At 45.1% G+C, this 16,530-nt stretch overlaps 1 protein-coding gene and 1 long non-coding RNA gene across 5 annotated transcripts; one reads left to right on the forward strand and one right to left on the reverse strand.

Moving 5' to 3' along the window:
- Positions 1-660: 660 nt before the first annotated feature.
- On the forward strand, positions 661-2,258 carry LOC123186095 (uncharacterized). The gene is made up of 3 exons (XR_006493554.1): positions 661-745; positions 1,094-1,217; positions 1,722-2,258. It is a non-coding gene; the product is annotated as an uncharacterized lncRNA (long non-coding RNA).
- A 491-nt stretch (positions 2,259-2,749) lies between these two features.
- LOC123186066 (uncharacterized) lies at positions 2,750-7,784 on the reverse strand. 4 transcript variants are annotated; one of them, XM_044597884.1, is made up of 15 exons: positions 7,183-7,784; positions 6,700-6,800; positions 5,994-6,143; positions 5,779-5,887; positions 5,547-5,690; positions 5,104-5,208; positions 4,636-4,719; positions 4,378-4,493; positions 4,184-4,285; positions 3,990-4,103; positions 3,840-3,896; positions 3,661-3,727; positions 3,524-3,577; positions 3,364-3,438; positions 2,750-3,276 (listed from the first exon to the last, which is right to left on the reverse strand). In XM_044597884.1, exons 3-15 carry the CDS (start codon positions 6,020-6,022, stop codon positions 3,127-3,129), a joined length of 1,206 nt encoding a protein of 401 aa, XP_044453819.1. In that variant the 5' UTR covers positions 6,023-6,143; positions 6,700-6,800; positions 7,183-7,784; the 3' UTR covers positions 2,750-3,126. The 4 variants fall into 4 exon arrangements, with proteins under 4 accessions (XP_044453819.1, XP_044453797.1, XP_044453811.1 ...); XM_044597862.1 differs by lacking the exon at positions 6,700-6,800; XM_044597876.1 differs by lacking the exon at positions 6,700-6,800 and having other exon boundaries at positions 7,179-7,784.
- Between the last annotated feature and the right edge of the window lie 8,746 nt (positions 7,785-16,530).

A 16,530-nucleotide genomic window follows, 5' to 3' on the forward strand; every position in this document is an offset into this window, starting at 1 on the left:
CCGACCAAATCTTGAACAAGAACAAGAATGACACCGGCCTGTATTCCTGAGAGATAAAATCAATGGATTAAGTACAAAGGTTTAGGGATTGTTTGGTTCTAGACCTAGGAATGCCACACTAAATATTTTTGGCAAACCTGCCTGAGGTTAGTTTCATAAATTTGGAGCCACAAGTTGGCAAGCATAATACAATCTTGCCACATCTTTTGAGTGTATGCGACATGGGGTCTTAGTGTGGCAAAAAGCATCTTGCCTATGATGTGTCTTAAACCAAACTTCCATCTAAGTTGGTAAAAGTTTCCTAACCTTAGATGTGACAACCTTAAACAAATTTAGTCTCAAACCAGATAGCCTCTTAGTCTTTTCCTCTGCCTACTAAGATGTTTTAGTTCGACTTAATCTCAGACATGAAAACATGTACATTTAGACAAGAGCAAAATTGCCTCGCTACTTATGAATGACTACCTAGATGGATGGTACTCCTGCTTCCTAGGAATTCTTCAGGGTATCTAATCGGTGGCCACTTGTGGGTGCTCGGTCAATACAACGGGCAAGCAGTGGCCCGTACGCCTAGACACATATGCATGCAACCAATTTTGCATCCACCACACAACACCCGTGAAGCTCTCGTGGCCTCACACCGTCTTCATACGCCATCTCCTATTTAGAGCAATGACCACCTTCATAAGCCTCCAGGTGAAGCATCTCATTGGATTCATGAATCATCCCTCAACCACTTTCTTAGGTTCGATGGCCAAGATCACGAGCATCTCAGTTGCGCTATTCCTCGTGCGGCGGTGTGCATTCATGTACGAACGGGGTGCAACTCATGCAATGGGACGATCAAACGGCCTCGTTGAAGGCTGTTTCCATTAACCGCAAACTTGTCAGCGGTTGCGCTGATCCTTGTTGTCGTCGCGGCTGTGCCTGGTGGTAAGTTTGCGGTATGGAAGAAGCCTTCAACGAGGACCCTCGTCCCACAGCATGGGTTGCACCCGATTCATCCATGAATGCACATGACCTGTAGAAAAATAGAGACTGACGAATATCTTCTTTACAGATAAATGGAGAATGACGAACATCTTCTTTGCAGGAAAGCAGAATGAACGACGAATATCTTGGCATAAAAAAAAGGGGGAGAGGCGACTATATACGTTGGAAGAACAAAAGGAAGAGTGGTGAATAAATCAGTACACTCAAGAATGCCGACGAACAAGGTATGTAGAGACGCACCATCCTGACTGACTGGATGATGCTCCTGCATCATTCAGTATCGTCGAACCGAGACAATAGATCTGGCCCTCAAGCATGCATCTTGCCACCCACTTGTACATTGATTTAAGTAGGCTTTTATTTTTACATGCTGGATGAGCATATGCGAATCTCATCCAGATATAGTTTGATCTGAACCTAATTGGTCAACGGTGACAGATGTACAATAACATTTAGATGAGACAGGGATGAAGGGCTAATTTAGCACAGAACTCGGCTTTTGTTTTCTTTTTTGCACAAGCACATGAAATCTGCAAATACGTATATTATATGAACATTTCCATGTGTGAACTATCTTTCTGAAACTTCATAAACTGAAAAAAAGAAAGTGTTCTACATATCTGAAAGTACCCCATTTCAGATCAAAATCCAATTTATTTATTTATTTGTGAAAAGGACCAAAATACAAATTGGGTCAATAACCAAGATTGCGCTGTCCTACTTTGCAGGAAATAAAACCAGCAGTGGTCTTGAGAGAAAATAAGGGCAATCACACCTACGTTAATACCTGTCCTGACATATTTCAGCACACAAACTTGCACCAGCCCTTCTTTGCATGCAGTTGCAGCTCAACTACCGAAACAGACATCGAAGGCGGGATCAGGGCACAGCTTCATCTTTGGGCCTCCCTGCATACACTGCAATAGAAGAAATAGCAGATTCATTCAGCATTATTTGTTATTTTCAAAGAAGAGGTCAGTCCTACACCTTGATATCAATGCGTGCAGACTGGCTGGTAGAAAATAGACCAGGGAGATCAAGGAGAAGGCGTCGCCTTCAGGTTTGCGATGAAGATGGTGTCTCGTCGCCGCAGACTGCCCGGCAATGATGAAGCTCACCACCAGGACGGTCAATCGTCAACCAGCTGGTGGCCTCGACCTGAAGAGTCTATTGTTGATACACCTGTAATGTATTGTACTGTCATTCACCAGACCAAAAAAGCAGCATCTTCCATAGGCAACTGGCAGAGGCAAGGCCAAGGAAAACCCGAGCCCGTTTTTCATATCATCCAAAACAGGAGCAAAAGCAGACATTCAACCTGCTCTGCCACAGGATAATTCACAAAACAATGCAATTGCAATACACATAGTCAGCATATATTTGTTTCAACCGAAATAATCCAACACCGACTAACAAAAAAGACATCGAAGGTGGGATCAGGGCAGTGCTTCATCCATTGGGCCTCCCTACATATATATACACTGCAACAGAAGAAACAGCAGAACCATTCAGCATTGTACCTTTTCTGGAGAGGAAAGTTCAGTATGGCACCCTTGATATCGATGCACGCAATCTCACCGGAAGGAGACCAAGGAGATCAGCGAGAAGGTGTCGTCTTCAGGTTTGCGATGGAGATGGTGAACTCATCGCCGCCGACTGCCTGGCAATGATGAGCTATTTTGATTCACCTGTAATGTACTGTACTATCATTCACCAGACAAAAAAACAGCATCTTCCATAGACAATCTGGCAGAGGTAAGGCCAAGGAACAGGGGATGCACCACCCCTGATTAACTGGTGCTCATTACTATTATGCGATCTGGTTCAGTAGTATTATATATATATCATATATGCAGGTACAATCCGAAAAGACAAGGTTTCTCGAAATTCTCGAGCCAATTCTCTCATGAGATCGACAGTCAGAAAGGACCATGAGTCGACAACTGCACTGTAATGTTGGTTGATACATAACCACCATCATGTACTCTACATGCATCTAAAAGCTATACATTCATCGTCGTCATCGTTGTCATCGTCATCTTCATCATCCTAGTAGAGGAGTCAGGGCTTGTCATGTCATCCATCGAAAGAAAACATGGAGATGAGGAGGACCGAGACGAGTCATCAGCTAAGCTAGACAAGTGTGGAGTTTGGAGGGGTGATGCCCATCATCTTGTAGTAGGCCTTCTCGGCATCCGCCAACCTCGTCTGGAACATGCCCCACTCCTTCCGGCACCGCGCCCTCACCCCTTCCCATGCCGGCTTCCCGCCCTCCGCCTTGCCCTGCCAAATTCAACACTCATACAAATCAGCAGATTGGCCTCAATGCCATGCTACCTGATACGCGAAGTATCTGTAGTGAATAATTACCTGGTTCCCAAGAGAAGGAACCACCTGGTGAACGATCCACTGGGAATCGACGACTCCGATCTTCTCATGAGCAGGCTGTGAACGAAGACCAAAACAATTCAGTAAAGATATATGCTGCTGAAATTTCACGACGAATTTAAAGAAAGAGAGATAAATATACCTCTACGCATTTCCTGAGGGCGAAGTCGAGACCCCATCCATGAACCAAATCATTCTGCATTCAGGAGAGGCACCAATGAGTAAAGACGGATAAAGTCCATATAGGACGGCAGGCACTAGCCAGTAACGTATACTGACCTGAATCATATGCCATACGCATCGCCATGCCTCCCTTGAGAAGACTGGAGCCATTATTTCAACAAACCTGTTTTACAGCAAAACATAAATCAAGTAATTAGCAACAGAGACGCGTCAGTTAGATCTCTCTAATAGTATAGATGTGGATCGAACTCAGAAAAGAGGTAATAAGCACATACGCAGCACAAGGTGGAAGATGAGGGTCAGCACACCAGCCTGGCCTTTCCTCTGTCACCCTGCAACAACACAAGTTGCCAGCTCAAGTTACTACATCAGAACAAAGAAATCTATTTCTTTGCTTTCTTTCAGACTGTAAATGCACCACTCACTTGTGGACCTCTCGGTCACCTCTTCTTTTGGTCATCTGCCAAGTTAGTCCTCGGTCAGGTTCTAAGCCAGGCTGGGAGATATCCAGACCATTTTTCTTAACAAGTTTGATGTACCTGTAATCCAACACCAATATGTATATGTCAGTTCTCATATCAAGAAAAAATGTCTGGAGAACTGAAGAGTGGAGGCATACTCCTCTGCGTTGAAATGATCGACCCCAAGGTCTTCATCCCAGATGAATATGTACTCGTAAGCTGCCACAATATCAGGGTGCAAGAATCTTTTGGCGTACCACCTAGAGGTACGTGCATAAAGAAGCGTTAGAAGAAGATTGATTTCAAATTACAATCAGAGGAACAGCCAGCACATTGCAGCACAGTAGCGCACCATTTAGTTTGTTTGCTGACACTGATATGGATGGCTCGCTTTGACCACTCAAATTCATCCCATTCGGTCACACGACCATCATAGTGGAATAACAGGATAGCAAAATTGTCAGAAAACTGCAACAAATAAGAAGAGAAAACAATCAGGATGGTAATCAAGTGAAATGGCATGCATTGATAAGAAAATTCAGTTTCTACTGAAACTGCACAGAGCTAAATTTTTGGTTATTCTGCTCAATAAAGTTGACAACAGCATTACCTTCTTCACTGCTCTGTTTATATTTTCTTTCTGTGCATATCCAACAGTGAAAGTCACAAGGTACTTTGGTTTGAATGGCAGGTCCTGCATATTTGAGATCAAATATCAGCACACCAAGCACCAGACGGTAGAAGGGTACAGAATTTAGGACTTCTGATTTGAATTAGTTCAAGACATAACATGTGAGTTGTGAGCACTGGTTGTGAGGTACTAAGTTTCTAACTTAATAACAATGGAGATGAACATGAAGAGCCACAAAGTATAACATTAATTTCAATCTCAACAGTGCATGACGTTTTGATCTTAAAGAGAGAACTGGCTTAAAGATAACGCACACATGCTTGTAAATCTGAATATTCGACACAGAGATGGGAATGCAAGATATTTCTCAAGATGTTCAGTTATAAATAGTTCCATTGAACTGGATATCAGTTAGGTGATGTGAGTATTCTGCCCAAGAAAATGTACCTCACTTGGGTCTCCCCACAATCTGCGCAGATGGAAGTCGGTATCTGGCACAACAATGCCTGGTGCTAGCCTCTCTGCACCCCTGGGGTTTGTCGGGACATAAATCTATGATTCATAAGCAAATACTTTGTTTTAGTGGACAAAATCTAGTAGAGGTGAACATTGATCAGGAATGGATGTGATCAATGTAAATGGTTAATCTATGCACACCGATTATTCAAGCAGAATGTTTTGCCAAATGGACGCCATATCAAATACTTTACAAACTAAACTACTCCCTCCGTTCCGAATTACTTGTCTTGGATTTGTCTAGATACGGATGTATCTAGACTCATTTTAGTGCTAGATACCTCCGTATCTAGACAAATCTAAGACAAGTAATTCGGAACGGAGGGAGTAGCATTCTGTCACAATGTCAAAATTAACAAGTCATAGAAGAAAACCTTTAAAGTAGTGTTTGTATTTGGTTCGGAAGTGTTCTCCCTTGCATTCCTGACAGAATTCCAGGCATGATTAAGTAAAGCTTGGGTCGTGAGCCCAGAGTTCCTCTCCTCTATGTACGAAACAAAGCTGGATGGGAAGTGTAGCTGGCACATTCCAAACACAAATAAGTTACTCTGTTCCGTTGAACCAAAACAATGCGGTTACACTGAGAAAAAAAAACATCATTACTACCTTTGTTATGCTGACCGACGGGAATGAAATTCCAATGAAGAAGCCAAGGACCACTCCGATAACAGTTACCATAACAATCCTCATGGTTTCGTTCGTAAATCTAAACACGCTGCGAGCATTGACATGCCACGCAAAGAGCAAATGGGGAAATATTAACTGCAGGGGAAGCGTATAGCCAATTCAAATCAGAAGTAGAGAGCGAAAAAGGTACACACCTGCGACTGACAGCTGGGAATTTCGCCATGATCCAGTACAAGAACGCAACCACAGGGGGTGGACACTTGCGAGCGAGGACTGCTACTCCTCGTCCACAGAGATCATGCTGATGGAGATGCGCCGCACCATACGCAGAACAAAATCAAAACCTGTAGGAAACACAATGGCAAACCCATGGTGAGAGACCCCGAGAAGTACAAGCAAGTGACATTGCATATTTGCATGACCTGTGCATGATGAAGTAATGACCAACCAGAACATATTATTTTCTTTTTTCAAGATTGACCCACAAGACACTGACAGTTTGCAATTGTAATATGGTTCAACACCTCAAAAGCATCAAACAATGCAATGTTTTCATGATGAATGGACGGCCAACAAGTGGTAAGTGGTAGTTTAAATTTTTGCCTGCAGCTAAGTTGAGAAACCTGCCTCTCTGGCTTATGCATGATGAACAAATGACCAACCAGAACATATTCTTTTCTTTTTTTGAGATTGACAGCCAGAACAAATTCTTTTCTTTCTTTCAAGATTGACAACCAGAACATATTCTAATGCCCCCCCAAGACGCTGACATTTTGAATTTGTTCAACCTCAAAAGCATTGAACAACACGATATTTCGCGATGAATGGAGGGCTAATAAGTCGTAGAGTAGTTTAAATTTTGCCTGCAGTTAACTTGAGAAACCTGCGTCTCTGACTTACTATGCATGATGAACTAATGACCAACCAGAATACATTGCAGTGACCCACAAGACGCTGACAGCTTGCAATTGTTCAACCTCAGAAGTATCGAACATCACAACCTGTAGTAACAGTAGTTTAAATTTAGCCTACAGTCAACTTGAGAGACCTGCCTCTATGCACCGGGATTGATTACTCCTGCTGATTAACTAAGACTTAGAGTTGAAAAGTCCAAGCATGCTTACGGAGGATTCAACTCCTAAACTATAAACTAAATCTTTTCTTAAACAAACAATAAATAGTGATAAATATATTGACTGAACATCCAATTAGTAGTAGCAATCCAGGTCCCCATCCTCTGAAATCCAATCCCCAAATCCAACCAATTGCACCTACCTACCTAAAAGCATGCTTTTCAGAGAAGAAGAAGAAGAAGAAGAAAAAGCATATTTTTTGCTACTCGAAAAGGGTTGGGGAAAGAGAGGAACCTGTGCGCGCACCTACCTAGAATCAGAGGCGGTGGCGGAAGCTGAACCACTGGGACGGAGCCGATCCCCCTCGCCTCCGGCGCGGCCGCTGAGCTTGGCAAGACAGACGGGATCGCCGCCCACGGCGATGGCCCCCCGGATCGAGTGCACCGGCGCCGGAACCCGCGACGAATCCCGCCTCAACCCCACCAACCAAACCAAGAAAGCAAGCAGCTTCGCGGCGCGCGGCGGGCGGAGCAGCTAGGAAAGTAGGCGGTGCGGCACGAGGTTGTGGCCGGCGCGTATATGTAGGGGCGGAGGTGGGTGGAGGGGGCGGAAGTCGTGGGGCGCGGCAACGGCGCGCGACGGCGAGAGGGGAGGCGGAGTCCAACCAACCGCACAAACAGAAGCACCCAAGCCAAGCAGGGGAAAGGGAAGCAGAGGAAAGGAAGTTTCACTGTTCCCTCCCCTCCCACTCCGGGCGAGGCGACGACGTCGTGGACGTGGACGCGACGCCGGTTGCGGTGCGGCCCACGCGCGCGCGGCGGCCGATCCGGCAGCGCACGGCCGGGATGCGTGGACGAATGGGCGCGCGCGCGGGGGTAGGCCACGTGCACCAACCGCCGTCCGAGCTGTGCGCTGTCCCCTCCCGCGACGGACAGGAGAAAATGGCAGCCACCTACCAAGCTGCCATGCCCACGTCTCCCACCAAGAGAAAGATTTTCATGTAGTATTTGTGCAAGATTTAGAGACGTTTAATCAAAAAAGACTTGGGCATGCCTGCATTACTCCTAGATTTCCATTCTCCGTCGTCTACACCACACGGCAGCAACGTACTCTACTGCTCAAAGCAAAAACATATCTTCACTGCATCTTCCAAATGCAGAGGCCCGGGGTCATCCTTCTTTTAAAAAAAAAATGTTTGAAGACCGACTCCACATGTCATATAAAAGGAATACTAGAACGTCACATAATACTGAGTAGATTACAACAAGCCGACGCCTCCTTTTGCTGCCTCGCCGAAGTTTTTCAACACCTACATTGACTTGCTATTATATACTCCCTCCATTCTAAATTACTTGTCGCGAAAATGGATGTATGTAGATGCGTTTTTAGTTATAGATACATCCATTTATGCCCTCTAAAGTTGATCACATGGTTCTAGACTCGAGGATGGACTCGATTCCCACAAAACGCGCACCAGGATTTTGAAAAGTGATCATATATTATGGGACGGAGGGAGTACCGAGTATATATTTCTTTAGGTAAAAAAAATATACTGAGTTTTTTTAGACAAAAAAAAAGATGCTGAGTAGTACTCCACTTTTGACCACTGCGCATGACCTTTTCTCGTCATTTATGTGCGCGCGTTGAGCAGGTCGCGCGATGGACCGACAAACAGTTTGAGGCGATCTGGGCCGGTCTGACCAGGTCATGCCTTAGTCAACTCCCAGCCGCTGGCCCTGAGCCCAGCCCAGTATGCGCGCTAAACTTGTGAAGGAAACCTCCTAAACAGCGCTTGCGGCGCCAGCAACCCAGCTGGCGCTCACGCGCACGCGACAAAAATAATTGACCAGTTAAACAGTCGACCGGTTGACTGTTGATTTTTTGAAGAAGTCAAAAAAAAATAAAAATCATGAGTTTGATTTTTTTTAGCAAATTTGAAACTAGTTAGCGGCTACAAAAATGCTCATGAATTCTAAAATATATCAAAAGTTTAAACAAAGTTCAAAAAATTGAAGAAAAAAGTTCAAAACTTGGAAATGTTAACCATTTGAAAAGAAGTTTGCAAAAATAAAAAAGAGTTGACAAATATGAAAAGATAACGAAAAATTGAAAGAGCTTCACGAATTTTGAAAAAACGTTCATGAATTTGAGTAAAAAGTTCAAGAATTTGCAAAAAACAAATTCGAATTTGAAAAATTTGCACACATTTGGAAAAAGAAATAGAAAAGCAAAGTATTAAAAAGAAAAAACTAAACAAAACCAGGTAAGGCGGTATAAGCGCGCGCGCGCCGGGGGGGGGGGGGGAGGGTCCAAAACCGGAGACCTCCTATGTGACGCTCTTTGCGTCAAATCGTCGCCGTTTCGCACAGGGGGGACTTCGACTGGGCCGGCCCATGAAGACAGCGACAGCAACAGAAATCGAACGCGCCCTGTAGCTAAAAAAATAATTCGCATTGACAGGGATTCGAACACGCGATGCTTGGCTACACAGCATGACTTCTTGCCAACTGGGCTAGCTGTCGTAGCTGATGAAATGGCTAGCATCAAACTTAAAGAACAAACAAGCTGCGCAGATCCGAATTAGTTTAAGAATTTCGGAAGCAATATTTAAAAAAAACGGAATGTTGTGTGAAAAGCAAAAACTTATCAAATTTGTGAACAACTTTTAAAAAGCTATAAATTTTTCGAAAAACAAGAACATTTTTTGGAAATCTTGAACAATTTTTTTGCAACCAGAACATTTTTACAAATTTCAGAACAAAATTTGGAAAGGTGAACATATTTTCAAATTCCTGAACAAAATTTCCAAACACGATTTTTTAAAACCTTGTGAACAATTTTTAAAACTGGAACATTTTTTTAAACTTCTGAAAAATGAAAACATGAACAATTTTTAAAACTGGAACATTTTTTGAAACTTCTCAAAAAATGAAAACATGAACAATTTTTAAAACATAAACGTTTTCTAAAAAATGTGAAATTTTTTGAACAAAAACATTCAGAATAATTTTGTAATGCCGGAACAATTTTTGGTAAAGCAAACATTTTTCGAATTTTGAACAATTTTTTTAAACACGAACATTTTTTGAAATTTGGAACTTTTTTAGAAACACGAACAAATTTTGGACTTTCTGAACAATTTTTGAAAGAAACAAACAAGGAAAAAAACGGAAACCAGAAAAAAGAAGAAGAAAACAAAACAGAAAAACAGAGAAAAGAAAAACGAAAAAACCCAAGAAGTAACAGGAAAAACGTTAAAAACAAGAAAAAACGGTTCACGGAACCTTCTAGAGGCTTCCGAAAACCGGATGTCTAGCTCTGGTTTAATGGGCCGGTCCATTGCTAGCGATGCGGGGTATTGCCTGTGCGTTCTGTCGACATTTTGACGCAATGAGCGGCGCATAGGATTTTCCCCAAAACCGGGCTTGGAAGCTTACAAACTAGAAGGAGCTTCGTACCAGATCGCATGCTAAGTTACATTAGATGGGCCGGCCTTTTGACGGAAGAAACAATTGACAGGGGTGTGCGCTAAATACAGGGGTGTACATGTCGAAATGTGTCAAATAGAAGAAAAGAATGATTCAAGGCCGACCAGTGCACTACTCTTGCTACTATATATCTTTGAGAACAAAATCTTCTCTTTAGGAGGTCTGTTCGCGGATTTGAGAGAGTTCGCAAATTTCTATGAAACATACAAGTGTTTGCATGGTTAGTAAGTCCAACCAAGAAACATGATATTGCAAAGATCACGGGCTAGGCACATGATACAGGGTGCAGAATAAGTTATTCTTCACCCGAGGGACCATTTCATAAATAAATTACATTTGGAATTACATTCATCTTGATTTGCTATGTAAAATTTGGCACAAGAAAACAAAAATATAGATCGTAAAACAAGAAAATTTGCATTTTATGTATATTTTATATTATGTTTTGACATTTCTAATTTTACGTAATATAAAATATTTTTTACAGCAATTATATATTTTCTTACGTTTTCTTTTTACGTGTGGAATAAGGCAAAATTTACGAAATGTAAATTACGGTGCATTTATGTTAAAATAGAAGGGGAGAGAGAGTAGGGAGGATGAAGAATAACTATTCCTCACCCACGACGATGAATAATTGCAAGATACGTGTTCCTGAGAATTGGAATGGTTACATAGCAAAAGCACACTGTTAGTAACGATGAAAGTAGAAATCGATGAATGTATACATGTCCGCTCTTGGCAGAAGCTGGAATTGATTCTTAACGTCAATTTGAAATGTGTTTCTAGCTGTTATTCATCACTAAATTTATATATTAGTTGGGTAACATTTGCTTATCCCACTTCACTGGAATAGTAGCGAACACGTAGAGGGACCAGGGCTGCCCAGCAGACTCCATGAACTGGTGTACCGTGCATTACAGATATTTTTTTAAAGATCCAGCAAATTGCTGGCTTCAATTAGATTTAGCAGAAAGCAACGGAAGAATAACACGAGGAGGATCCGAAGATCAAAGAAAAAGAAAAATGACAACTCTACTGGCTGCAGAATAACACTACTCTTACAAGATGGAACACCATCCATCCACAGCAAGACAACGCAGTTCCGACTTCGACGAAGAACTACGGAGAACAAAGCATGGTTGGCGTCATAGAATATCACCGAACGAACCGCCTGCCGCCCCGTCATCGTACACCACCAGTGCCCCGTACCGCAGCTTCGACTTCACAACAACAAGCGGCCAAGGTAATCTTACGGACACGTCGGAGAAGAGCCGGCTACCACGACCAATGCCACGCCTCCGACGATGCTCATTACCGTCATCGTTGCCACAGAAGCCAAACCGCCCTCATTACCGGACAGACACTACCAAGCAGCACGAGCGATATCCCCATCTACCACTGGTCCCTCTGGTCGGTAAGGAGCTCCTGGAATGATGCCCCAAGAGGTGCAACGCACATCACCACCATCGCCCGATCCCATGGGATCATGGGTTTCCCCCGAGCAGCCTTGCATAGTGGAGCAAGCAGGAACGCCTCAGCGACGCCTTCAAGAAGGAAGCGGCGCCTGCCCCGGCCCAAAAACCGGCAGCAAGGTCTTCACCCGGCCCTGCACCTCCAACCACCAACCCGAGCTAGACCATCACCAGAACAGCCGATCCAACCGTGACTAGTCAGATCCGGCACCCCGTGCATCAGCTGCAGCCACCCCTCGCACGCACCACCGGCCGTGTACCGCCGTCCACACGGCCAGCACGAACACCGCCTCGCCCCGGAGCCTCCGCTTCGGCGACCTCCCACTTGCAGATCCGCGAGCACGAACGAAGACTCCTGTGTCCTGGACGGGCCCAGATCTGGCCAGCCCGCTCGCAGACACCACGACCGCGACCTCACGCCACTGCCACACCAACGCGAGCACTAGCACGCTCGCCAGGTCCGTCGTCGTCTGCTGCAACCCTGGCCACCAGCTAGCCGGATCTGCATGAGCCCGCCACGCCACCCCCAAGGGCGCTCGCCGTGGCAGTGAGCCACCGTCCTGCGCATTGCACCGCGCCCGCACGCGCGCAACACCTCGCCTCCACTCCGCCTCGTGGCGACCGCGCCCGCATGCGCTCAGCACCTCGCCTCCTCTCTGCCTTGCAGCCACCGCGCCAGATCCGCCTAGCCCCGCGCCAAAAAGCAGCGGAGCCACACCCTCCCGCCGACATGCAGACCAATGACCAAACTGCCAGGAAGCAGCCAGCAGCCCGCCAGCGCCAAGCCGAACTCCCATCTGCATCGGCGAGCCGCCCTCATGCCGCTCGTGCTCCTTGTAGGATGAGGAAGGCCCCACCGCAGCCGACGCCGCGCAGGCTTTGCCCGGCGGCGCTGTCCAGCGGCGGTGAGGGGGGGGGGGGTAGGGTGTGGTGGGTCGGTTGGCGGCGGCTTACGTTTTCTTGTGGGCCGCTTCCAGGAGCGACAACACGGGAGCTCCTGTGCATTACAGATCATGTATACAGATTTATAGAGTATCGCCCTGTCAGGCCCTGTTCTTGTCCGTCCCCTGTTCCTGCGTGCCGGAAGTCATAACAGCCGTAGATCTCTCATCATGTATCTCTGGTGCTTGGATAACAGTTCACTAGCTTAAGGCATCTCTCCTCCGTCGATCTGCCATCCAACGGCTGTTGATGTTGGCGAGTAGCTGTAGCCTCCCCCGACAATGCATGTGCTCTGTTTTCTTTACTTCTACTTTTACCAGCTCGTAATGGCTATAAAGCCAGCCACAATCGTGTGAGAGGGCATGTTATTTCGTATTGGGTGTAAACCCTAGCCGCCGGTGGCGAGCTGAGCTACTTTCCCCATTTTCCTCATCAAGAAAACCCTAGTTCTAAGCTCTGTTCTTCCCTTAAATTGTTGTTGTGTGTGTTAAATTGCATAATTCAGAGCTCTAGGCCTGTTACGCCCATTAGGCGCTGCACACCATCTGCAATTGTTAAATATGTGTCATTTGCAACGGTTACATAGCAAAGCGTACTGTCAGCAATGGTGAAAGTAGAAACCTTCCATTGTTGTCTGCTCTTGGCCGAAGATGCACTTGTTTCTTAACGTCAATTAAAAATGTGTTTGCATCACTAGATTTATGTATTGGTTGGAAAACAATTGCCTATATTCCTTCACTAGATCATACTACTATTATCGAGCACGTAGAGAGGCTACAGTTGCCCAACAAACTTCATGAACTGGTGTGCTGATCATAATGTGTTGCTAGTACCGTCAAGAGATATCAGCGCTGCTATACACACGACGAACGTGTGGCCGATGACTGAACGATCCTTACGTGGCAGCGTGAAAAGCAAGCGTGCATGCAGGAGCACAGTTGGGGAGTTAGTATCGTTCGGAGGTCGTGCGCTAACTGTCGTCCGTGAAGCAATTTCGAAGAGATATTTATATTTCTCCAATTGATCGTAATGTTCCTGCTTGTTTTAGAGCCCCAAGAAGGTGAATCTGGTAGCTAAGCTGGTTCAAGGAGTGCACGAGGAGATGGTTGCAAGTGGCAGTTAAAAGGGCTGCGAAAACATTGTACTCTCCGTTCCAAATTACTCGTCGTAGAAATGGATGTATCTAGAATTAAAATAGATTTAGATACATCCATACCTACCGACCTGCGACAAGTAGTTCGGAACGGAGGGGGTACCAGGTTTGGCAATTCTCAAAAACTTACCTACTCAAGTCACTCTACTGCTTCCTGAGTTGCTGTGATAGGTCCAGAGTGACCATTGATGTTTTTCATGAGAAATTCTTCCTATCAATTCCTGTAGTTCACCTGTCGAGATTTTAACTCAAGAACAAGTGTGGCGTGGCGCTCTCAGGAAAGAATTCGATGTCTTGTTTGCCTGACCAGTCTCTGTTCTGTTTGTACTAAATCTTTCCAGACATTTTGCTGTACTTCACCATGAATAAATTTGATACTAGTGCGAGTGACAGTGATTATTGCCGTACCAAGATAATGGTTAGATATTCTCTCAGACTCCATAGTGTAGAAATGCATTTCTTGCAGCTTGATTAGTTGTATTTGTAGAATAAAACAGGGAGACAGCAGCATCCAATCAATAGAAGATGACTCAAGCAAACTAATTTATTTTGGTTTTGACACAAAGCAAACTCCTTTTTCTGGTTTCTTTGAGACCACCTGCCCTCCGCCCACGACAAATAAAATCTTCTCACAACTGCAACCGAACACTTCAATTTAAACCCTAACTGGGCAACCAAAGAATACTGAGACAACCCAAAGCAGAGTCCCCCCCCCCCCCCCCCCCCCCACTTCGGTGGCGCCGGAAGGCACCCGAAGTCAAGGGTTATCGGTTGTAGGAGGAACCCTAGTAGGCTGTTTGTGTTCACATGAGGCACATGTTTGGTCACAAAACAAACTAATTTATTATTTTGTGGTAACACATGAATAATTTTTCTTTTTTCACAATAAATACCATGAAATATTTATAGTAGCGAATAAGTAGTACATCGTAGAGATACATGAGCCGACTCCTGTGATTACAATATAAAGTCTAAAAGAAACGAGCCATTATTCAAGATCTTCAAACTCTTTCTTCTTTCATGACACAATCTTGTGCTTTTCTGAAGGTAGCCGTAGGAAAATAACAAAGATATCAAACCATAGACCTGTAAATACCAGCGAGGATTCTTCTATAATTTTAGTTTGAGCCGCATTGCCAAAGGCTAGATGCACGCACGCAACCATTACAGTAATCGACCAACATCGGCAAGGGTACCAACACCGGTATTCCAGGAAAAAAACAACTGAACAGCCAGGTCGACGTCACTGGGAGCCGAGAGTATGAATCACCATTGTCGAGGACATATATAGGAACCGTCGCAGCGACGATGAGAAATTATCCAAAATCGATCTGGCAAAGTAAGATCTGAAGGACCATACCTAGAGAAATTTAATCTTCCAACACCAGCATTGATGCCAGAAGGAGATCTGGTCGTCGATCGAAGGGCCAAAGATTGCTTTTTTTTAGGCGATGCCATCTTCAAAGATGAAGAAAACAGCTACGGAAACCCTAACCCAAACACTACTTTTATCGAGAACTCCACTCGTAGATTGGGTTCTCCATCCCTCCCGACATAGGTGTAGGCAGATGGGGAACCGATCTACCGTGGAGGCGGAGGTGTTGGCGATGGCTAGGTTTTCAGAACGTAACTCACGTTCTGGTACACATGAATAATTTGTTACTCCGTAACGACCCACGAATAGTTTAGCTAGTATTCATAGAAATCACGTAGCACAGACACATAACGTCGCTTTATTCTTCCATTATACCGTAGTACAGTAGTCACAGCAGCAGCTAGCGCTGGTGCCGTGCCGGGACAGGGACGACGTGCCATTAGCGGGGCGGGAGGCTAGCCGATGACGGGGGTCTTCTCGACGGTGCCGCCGAGGTTGATGAAGACGCGGACGCGCTCGGCGTTGTAGTCGGGCATCAGCGGCGCGCCGGGCGGGAGCACCTCGACGGCGACGTCGGGCCGGTCGTGCGCGATCTGCGTCGCCGCCAGCGTCGCCAGGACTCCCACCAGTTCCGGCCACGACGACTTGCTCATCTTGGTTGCTAGCTCGTGAGCACTGATGGAAGATGATAAGCTAGCTAGCTAAGATGCGTAGCTATATACTGTATGTGGCGCGTTACACCATGCATGGTGTATTTATAGGGAGAGCCATCAGCCATCGTACATTTCTAAACAAATTTGCGCCTTGTTTTGTCCGTACCGTTTTGGTGTTGGTGGTGTCCGTGGGCGTGCGGAATTAAGTAGGACAGCAATATCATACCGTCCATGTATGCGTCCAGAGTCCTTGCCTGCTTGCAAATATGTAGCGCCACCTCGCAAATTTAACATGAAAATCAGAGTGGCGCAGCGGAAGCGTGGTGGGCCCATAACCCACAGGTCCCAGGATCGAAACCTGGCTCTGATAAGTTCTTTTTTTTGGGCCCGGTTCTATTACTGAAAACTGAGCGGTTCTTAGTTTGTTTTAGAGCATCTTGTACTGAAAATATACTCCCTCTGTAAATAGATATAAGACCTTTTAGGTCACTGGAGTATATTATAAAAAGGTTATCATAATCATCCGGTGTATTCCCCTAAAAAAACAAAAAACAAAAAACAAAAAGAGGCTT

Source organism: Triticum aestivum, chromosome 1A (genome assembly GCF_018294505.1).
Source record: "Triticum aestivum cultivar Chinese Spring chromosome 1A, IWGSC CS RefSeq v2.1, whole genome shotgun sequence".
Classification (NCBI taxonomy): domain Eukaryota; kingdom Viridiplantae; phylum Streptophyta; class Magnoliopsida; order Poales; family Poaceae; genus Triticum; species Triticum aestivum.

What these genes read in the sequence shown, in the direction of transcription:
- LOC123186066 (XM_044597862.1), bottom strand. Translation starts at nt 6,022, where the DNA reads ATGGCGAAATTCCCAGCTGTCAGTCGCAG. An exon ending in CCCTCAGGAAATGCGTAGAG is followed by an intron (nt 3,439 to 3,523) that starts GTATATTTATCT and finishes CTTCGTTCACAG; the next exon opens with CCTGCTCATGAGAAGATCGG. An exon ending in TTCCTTCTCTTGGGAACCAG is followed by an intron (nt 3,277 to 3,363) that starts GTAATTATTCAC and finishes TGAATTTGGCAG; the next exon opens with GGCAAGGCGGAGGGCGGGAA.